Below are 8,795 nucleotides of genomic sequence, written 5' to 3' on the forward strand. Positions count from 1 at the left end.
ACTATTGAACTTAAGCCTAACTAAATCCGTTGTGAATAATGTTTAAAAAGAGTTTCGATTTAATCTGAATGTGAGGACAATCAGTTAATTCAAGAGGCAGTTCAACTGGACTAAAATTCACTGTGTTTAACATAGTAATTCTAGATTTTAAATGATAGTGAAATAAAAGAACTTATCAGTCAATTGAATGAATAGATCAAGTATTCAAAAATTAGAAAGTACTATTTGAATGATTGCGTAAAACAACTTCTCGTTCAATTCAATGAATAGATGGAGTATTCAAAAATTAGAAAGTACTATTTGAATGATTGTGTAAAACAACTTCTCATTCAATTCAATGAATAGTTCAAGTATTAAAAAATTGGGGCACCTGGAGCGTCGAGTGATCCAGGTGCGCCAATTTTTAACTACTCTGATCCTCGTTCTCCTCCACCCGCATGACCAGGCGAAGGATCTGGGGGAATCGGAGGCTCCGGTTGAAGATTCCTCGGCTGGGGAAGGGCTGGGGCACGATGGCCCCCCTGCTCGGGGAACAGGCTCCCAACTACTTGCCGAAGGAGGTCCGGTTCCATAGTCTCCGTGATGGGCGCTGATTGGCTGCGCAGCTTGTTGCGCGCAGCACGGTATGGGCGCCCCCACGGGTCCGCATCGAGCTCCTCCAGCATGGAGTTGTGAGCCTCCGCCTTGGCCTCCAGGATAGCCACATTGAGGATCTGCTTACCCTCCTTGAAGACCTCGTAGAGGCGGGCTTCCTCCGCTGGATCGCGTGATGCGCGTCGGCGGTGGCGCGTGTAGGCTCTTCTCTCAGCGTTGCTGGTGGCCCAGAGATCCGCTATCTCCTGAGACCACCAGTACACCTGCCGTCGGTTTGGCGCGCAACAGGCTCTCGGCATCGCAGAGTCGCAGGTCACCGTCAGAGCCGCGCGGAGGCGGGTGGCACCGGTATCGGCGTCCGGAGGAGGGGTCCTTCCTTTGGAGCACCAAGCTTGGACAATGGCGGCTTCCTCAGCCTTTTCTCTGTCCAGCTTGGTGATAGCCCATCTGGGAAAGGCCGAGCGGCCGGACTGACGAGGAGCATTAGGGCTCAGGGAGGGGGAGATCTCAAATCGGATGTACAGGTGATCCGAGAGTGTCTCCTCCTCCATTACCCGCCAGTTGACCACACGGCGTGCCACCACAGGGGTGGCGAAAGAAACGTCCACCCTTGAATTGCCCTGCGGCCGCACGCACGTGTAGTCTGTCCCGGTGTTCAGGACCGACAGTCCGACTTCCGCCGCCCAGTCCTCTAGGGCCCGGCCTCGGACATCGGTGGCGTTCCCGCCCCAGGACCGTGATTTGGCGTTCAGGTCGCCCATGAGGATGACCTGAAGCGGCGCAAGCCTCTGAATCACCGGTCCCAACACGCGGAGGTACGCCTCGAAATCCGACAGGGGCCGGTTGGGCGAAATGTATACGCCCACTATCCCGTATTCCCAGACGGCCGACACGAACCCAGGACCTCGCTCCCGTGGCAGGAGAGGTTTTGCGGTGGGCCCCGTCCGACAGACAATCGCCACGTCACCCACAGCGTCCCCTGCCCAGTGGGCTTGGGGGGAGACCCAGTAGGGCTCCGCGGCGACCGCAACATCGATGTTCCACGACGCTAGGGACTGATGGAAGAGATCCTGCGCCCCAGCGGCGTGGTTTAAATTCGCCTGGAGGAGACAGATATGCCGACTAGCCATCAATCATATCTGCCTCCTCGCACACTTCCTGGTGCTCCTCTGCTACCAAGGGGACAAGGACCCCGGCGGCTGTCTTCCCTCTCGTTTGGGGAGGATTAAAGTTCCTCCCCCCCATGTGGTGGTTGGCATCTCGGCCATTCTCGTCACAGACCGCGCAACGCGCGTCAGCCGTGCATTCCGCCGCTTTGTGTCCCGTGCTGCTGCATCTGAAGCACAACTCGCTGCGGTCCGTCTGGGAGGGACATAGCTGTCGGGCGTGTCCCAACCCCATGCACTTAAAGTAGCGCATGGGGCGGGTCTCAAGGATCTGCACGCGGCCGAAGACCAACCAATCAAGAATCGGCCAGCCTCCGACAAAACCTTGGCCGCCGCGATCGGGCAACCCACTACCACCCATGGCCATCAACCTTGCGGTTATACTGGCCGAATCGCGGGAGGTGTGCGCGGAATTGCGGCTGCCTAAGGCAGATTGCACTCCACCGCGCCACACTTCTTGACTCCCTACAAGTTATTTTTCTTCGTCCTTGTCCCTATATTTCAGTTCTCCCCCTTCTGGGGCCTGACAATCACGGCACGGATGGCACCATCTGGTGCCGTGCAGCGCTAGCTGTCCTCCTTCTATGCCAGCCGTACGCAAATTCGCGCAGCCGGGCGAAGTTCGCCTCCGAAGAGACGAGATCGGAGTACCAGGCAGGTCCGGGTCTCTCGAGCACGATTCCTTGAAGCAGAGCTTGGCGTAAGTCTTCGTACAAAGGGCAGGACCACAGAACGTGGTGCCTGTCCTCTTCACGTTCCCCACATTCGCATTCCGCGGCGGTCCGGAGACGCATATCGCACAGGCGCTTGTTAAAGCACCCATGCCCCGTAAGTATCTGGGAAGTAACATAATCTGGTACGACCCAGCGCATGCCGAGTCTCCCAGCCACGTCGGGGAAGAATTGGAAGAGCTCGCGACCCTTCGTCTCCCCCTCCCATCTGGTCTGCCAAGTATCCAGCACCGACTCCAAAATTTCTCGTTTCCGTCTGCCCATCGCGTCCCTGGGCGTGTCCCTGCGGGCCATGTCCGTCATGCCAGCGCGGGAAACCTCCAAGTCCGCGGGTAATACGCCAGCAAGCACCGGGAGCGCGGCTGTGCTGACCGACCGATAGGCTTTGGTCAGTAGCACCAGTGCAGGCCGCTGCCCCCGGAGAATAGTGGTGCGCATGGACTGCACCGAGAGGCGCTCGTACCAGCATGCCGCTGCATACGCAAGGGTTGCAACAAAAGTGCCCTGGTACAAAATGCGAAGGCCTGGGTAACGAATGCCCCAGGAAGACGCCGACACACGCGACATCTTCCCTAAGCATTTGGCCGCGCGATCTACGATCCCTTGCGCATGCATCGAGAACAGGAGACTGCTGTCGATTGCCACGCCGAGCACGGTTGCGACGTTCACTGAACGGATCGACGCACCTCCGAAGCGAATGACTGGGGGTCTCTGGAGTTTTCCCCTGATCGTCATCGTAGATGACTTGGCAGGGGAAAAGCCCAGTCTGTTACGGACACCCCAGTCGGTCACCAGACTTAGGGTCTCGGCGGCCGCTGCTTCTATGGCAGCCCTCGAGTTTGCCTCGATCAAAATGGTGACGTCGTCGGCGTAAGCCACCATGCTAACCCCCCCTGGCATTGGCAATCGCAGCAAGTCGTCCATCAGGACGTTCCACAGTGTTGGTCCGAGCACGGATCCCTGCGGACACCCCATGGTGGAAACCTTCCACAACACCCGGCTACCCGCGATCAGGCCAACCCGGCGTCCAGAGAAGTAGCTCGCCAACATCTTATAGATGTTAGGCGGGCATCCTCCCCTTTTCACCTTGACCATGATCATGGGCCACCAGGCATTGTCGAACGCACCAGAGATGTCAAGGAAGATCGCTTGGACATAGCGCGCCGTGGACGTCCTGCCGGTACCTATAACGGCGTCAAGTGCCGTGACCGTGGACTTACCCGGAGAGAACCCATGCTGACAGTCCGAAATGCCACTGGATATCTGCGGCGCACACCACAGCATAACACGTTCAAGTAACTTCCCAAGGTCGGACAGAAGCGTGATCGGACGGTACGCTTTTGGATCGGTGAGCGGCTTGTCATTGCCCTTTGGCAGGACCACGAGACGACCGTCCTTCCAGACGTCCGGGAAGACGCCTTCATCTATGCAGCGGGCATACACCAAATGGAATTCCACCGATGCAGCGGCCCAGACTTGGCGCAAAATCCTGGCGGTGACCCCGTCGAGCCCTGGTGCCGTGTTAGGCAACTGCCTAATCATGATCCCCAAATACTCACGAGTAGGAGGAAGGGCGGCGGGACCCGCAGGGAGGATGGCAGCCGAGGTCCGCACCTGGTTGTGGTACGCTGTGTCCTTAGACGGATCGTCGTCCGGGCACAGCGCATGCACAAGACCGTGCATGGCTTCATCAACGCTCCCCGCGTGTCCCTCGGCGAACTTCGTGCCGTTGACCACGTTAGCGGGAGGACGGTTCCGCCCGCTGGCGACTCGGTAGGCCAGACCCCAGGGGTCTTGGTTGCCGGACTCGGCAAGCCCCCGGAAATACGCGACCTCGGTTTCTTCCTTCCTCCTCCGATACAGCGTCCGGTCGCGGTGAAACGCGTCCCTTGCCACCTCCTCCGCAAGGCCACCACGCTTCCGCGACCTCTGCCACACCCGACGTGAAGCGCCACACTGCTTGCGAAGCCGATCCAACTCAGGAGTCCACCATTCGTAGCCTGCTTCCCGGGTCTTCCTCTTGTGACCGAGGGCTGTTTGAGCAGACCGGACAATCACGTCTGTGAAGTCCCTGCTTACCTCGTTGGCAGGCTTGCGAAAATCGATGCGACCCATGCTCCAGTGAATCGTGTCCCGAAAGTAAACCCAACTGACCCCCCGATCCCGAAACCCCCGAGGCTCCTCGATTGGCTCTGTGCGCTCCAAATTCAATCTAAGGGACGGCTGGCATACCTCGAATGTGATGAGGCGATGGTCAGATGTGCTGGCCTCCGGGTGCACTCTCCATTTGGAAATGCGTACTCTCCTTGTGGACAAGGTGAGATCCACATTGGACTCGCCGTTGACAGTGCTGAAGGTAGCTGGTTGGCCTTCAGTGTTGTGCAGTAGGAGGGAGTGGCCGAGGATGAAGTCCTCGACCGCGTCCCTGCGATGGTCCTCGATGCGGCCTCGGCCGCGGCATTGTTCCTCCGCGCAGTGCCACAACACGGAGTGGGCATTGCTGTCCACGCCTATAATAGTGCTCTTGCCGCGCAGGGCCTCCATCACTGTCTCCAGATGCTGAAGGTGCGGGTCGATGCTGTCGCCGTACTTGAAGTAGGCCGACACCAGGTAGGTGTCAACCTCCCGCACATGCACAACGAAGCAATCGACCGTGGATAGGTGGTGAAGCGCAGCGACGGTTAGGTCCGGCCGGCAGACGAAGACGCCCGCACGGGAGGTGGGGCCGGACTGGATGATGAACTGGGACCTCGAGTATTGTTCTTGGGTTAGAACGATGTCGAGTCCCAGCTCGCGCGCCAGCGCCGGCAGCTCCTCCGTGGCAAGCGCTGCGCCCGCCAGGTTGATCTGCCCTACCCGTAGAATCCTGCTATCGAACGCTGTATCTAGTAGCGGCAACCATTCTGCTCTGAGCAAACAATTTCGCAGGGCACTGCGGAGATGCGGTGGTGTGTCCCTCTGCACCCGGCTTCTTGAAGCGGGTGCAGGTCGCGCAGCGTGGTGTCTCCGCAGTGCAGTCGGCGGAACGGTGCTCTGTGCTGCAGCACTTCCCGCAGTACGCCTCGGTGGACCGGCAGTACCGCTCCGGTTGTCCATAGAGCTGACACTTGGTGCAGCACGTCACGCCCACGTAGTCTTCTACGCGGCAGACGTCCCACACCAAGTAAACTGTCCCCTGTTGTAGGAGACGGGCGCGAAGGGCGGATGTCACCTCCAGGATGACCGTCGTATCGCGGCTGCGCGGGCGGTTTTTCTTGAAGGCCACCCTGCCCTCCTTTTTCAGGCGGGCAAGCGGCCACTCCTGGTCCAGCTCCAGGTTCTGCTCGTGGAGCATGTCCAAAAAGTCGTCGGTCTTCACATCAGCAGACAGGCCATGGATGGCCACACGAGGCAGGCGAGGGCGGGGCTCGACCACCCGCAGGGTGTCGGGGACCGTGGCCCTGAACCGGTTCGCGGCCTCGACGCTGTTGGTCTGCACCACCACTCCGGCGTTACCGACCTTGCGGACATGCTCCACCTGCAGACGGGTTGTGCGCGGGTTGACACCCTGTTTCAAGGCCGTTTTGGTCTCCTCGGCAGTCTTCAAGGTGGTGTTGGCCTCCGCCGGGTACACGGCCAGGACGGGGCCACTGGGGGCAGGCATTGGGTACTCCCTTTGGGGCAGGCATTGGGAAGGTGGGGCGGCGCGGGGCGGCTTCCGTTGGCCCTGTAGGGGGGGCTGACCTTACTGCGTCCAGCTGCGCGCGCAGGGCCTCCAGCTCACGCTCCTTCGCCTCTAGCAAGGTGTTGGAGTGGGCCAGCTGCCTGCCCAGGGTGTCAACGCGCGCAACCGCATCCGCAGCTTGACCTTATCCAATTATTATATCCATACCAATCATCAATTTGCACCGTTGCAGATGGACGTGCCATCAGCAAACAATTATTAAATTATTTTTACACTAAATAAAATCAGTGTCGTGCATACATCGCATAAATCTGTGTCAGCGCGTGTTAGTCATGCAGACATTGACATACTTTACCTGGGTTTTAGTGTCATTGTGAATACTAAATACGAGAATGGAGAGTCCCTTTGGTAGGAGCACCAGGACCAGTCGCAGCCCCCCTCCACCACAACATAAACCACAAGCTAAGGTAGCCCAACCCCCCACTGAGTCGAACATTGAAAGTACTGTATCGACCCAGGAAATACAAAAATGGCTTTCATCAATTGAGAATTGCCTGAGTGAGATATGCAACATATCTGCTGAGGGAAAGATGAACACTGAGCAGAAACTGAAAATCAACAACTATAGCAGAAATGTCATGGGAGGTGTATCTCAGTTAGCCGTACAATATCAGTGTCTGAAACAAAGATACATCTCAGCCCAACTGACTATCAATGCCTTAACGGACCAAAAAGAGACGTCAAATCAAATTGGGGAACAGATTCAGGACCTGAAAGAATGCATACGTACTGCCCCCCAAGTTCAACCACCTAGCTTATCTTTCGCTCACGTGGTACGAACTACCAAACATACGATCGCACGACCTTCGAGCACCAGCACTTTGGCCATTTACCCAACTAGCAAAGATAAGTCGAGCGAAGACACGAAAAAGCTCATTCAAACAATAATCAAGCCCGAAGAACTTAAACTGCATACGCGGAATGAGAAAAAACCGGCCAAGTGCGAGTCGGACTCGCGCACCGAGGGTTCCGTACAAACCTGCAAGGTTTACAAAGTTCGTTCATTACGACAATCGAGTCATAACTATGGTATTTTTATTGCAAAATGAAATTCATAACATTACAATGGGGAAAGATGGAGGAGGAGCATAAATTTAAGACAAAGATCTCTTTATCGTTTAAGTAATCCTTTATTTTATATTAACATATATCATTTATCTATAATATAACTGAAACACTTATACTAGCCTTGCAGCAGACTTGCGAAAGTTCTTTTATTAAAGTTATTTATTTACTAAGTTTTTTAGTCACTATTTAGAAATCTGGTTCAAGGTTTGGTTTTGTTTGGTTTTCACGGGTTAAAGGCAATTAGATCTAATTATTTGATATGAATTTCAACTTAATAGCTCTACGCGTTCATGAGGAAAAAAGTAATAAGTTTATATTTATTAAAAAATATATATTTTGTAATGTAACTAAAAATTTAAAGTTTTCGGAATTTTCCCTTTATGTGTGCTATAAAACGTTGCTTCATGCCAAATTTCAAGATTCTAGGTCGACTGGAAGTACCCTTTAGGTTTTGATTCCCTTGCGAGTACTTGCGAGTTTCAAAATATGCAGCTTAAATTGCTGTTTCTTTTGATTGCGTTGACATAGAAGTTTGATTTTGTTACAGCTTAAAGGTATTATAGACCTGAGTATTTGGTATGAATTTCAATTTAATACCTCTACGCGTTTATGAGGAAATGGGTAGTAAGTTTAAAATTATTAAAAAAATATATATTATGTGATGTAACTAAACATTTATGGTTTTCGTAATTTTTCCTTTATCTATGCTATAAGACGTTGCTTCGTACCAAATTTCAAGATTCTGAGTTCACGGGAAGCACCCTGTAGGTTTTGATTCCCTTGCAAGTGTCGAAAATTTGCGGCATAAACGGCTGTATCTTTTGATTGCGTTGGCTTAGAAGTTTGATTTTTTCACAGCTTCAAGGGACAGTAGACCTGAGTAATTGATATAAATTTCAGCTTCATACCTCCACGCGTTCCTGAGAAAAAGGGTCTTGACAGACGGACGGACGGACAACAAAGTGATCCTATAAGGGTTCCGTTTTTTCCTTTTGAGGTACGGAACCCTAAAACCAAAGAGGGAGGTGTTATTATTAGCGCTGAAGGTAAGGATGACCTTGAGAAGCTCAAGCAGTCAGAACAGCTGAGAACCTCGGGCCTGAAAATTGAAGAGACCACAAATAGGATGCCAAAAGTTATATTACTAGGAGTGCCCGCCAATACCCCCGAAAAGGAACTTCTGGAATGTTTATTTGAGCAAAATATTTCGGGTAAACATCAGCATATAGAGCGAGAAGCGTTCTTAGCCAAGGTAAAACTTAGCCACAAATCCGGCAAAAAGGATGCGAGTCACTGTAACTATATACTTGAACTACCCTCTGACCTCCGAAAGCTTATTATTCAGCAGGAAAGGGTTTTCATAAATTGGACCTCATGCATAGTACGGGATTATACAATTGTGACCAGGTGTTTCAAATGCCAACAATACGGGCACTCGGCTAAATATTGTCGAGAGACTGAATCCACCTGTGGGCACTGCAGCCACGTCGGGCATTCAATTAAAGAATGCCC

The 8,795-nt window shown here is 53.6% G+C and overlaps 1 protein-coding gene across 1 annotated transcript; it reads right to left on the reverse strand.

Moving 5' to 3' along the window:
* Positions 1-407: 407 nt before the first annotated feature.
* On the reverse strand, positions 408-2,121 carry LOC135087304 (uncharacterized). Its single transcript, XM_063982103.1, has 2 exons — positions 1,750-2,121; positions 408-1,694 (listed from the first exon to the last, which is right to left on the reverse strand). The coding sequence occupies exons 1-2, from the start codon at positions 2,119-2,121 to the stop codon at positions 408-410; spliced, it is 1,659 nt and encodes a 552-aa protein (XP_063838173.1).
* Between the last annotated feature and the right edge of the window lie 6,674 nt (positions 2,122-8,795).

The sequence above is a fragment of the Ostrinia nubilalis genome, assembly GCF_963855985.1.
Source record: "Ostrinia nubilalis chromosome W unlocalized genomic scaffold, ilOstNubi1.1 SUPER_W_unloc_1, whole genome shotgun sequence".
Lineage (NCBI taxonomy): Eukaryota > Metazoa > Arthropoda > Insecta > Lepidoptera > Crambidae > Ostrinia > Ostrinia nubilalis.

Excerpts from the sequence above, each read along its gene's own strand:
- LOC135087304 (XM_063982103.1), bottom strand. The coding sequence starts at position 2,121 with ATGGGTGGTAGTGGGTTGCCCGATCGCGGCGGCCAAGGTTTTGTCGGA. Across the intron at positions 1,695-1,749 it reads TAGCAGAGGAGCACCAGGAA|GCGAATTTAAACCACGCCGC; the intron begins GTGTGCGAGGAG and ends TGTCTCCTCCAG.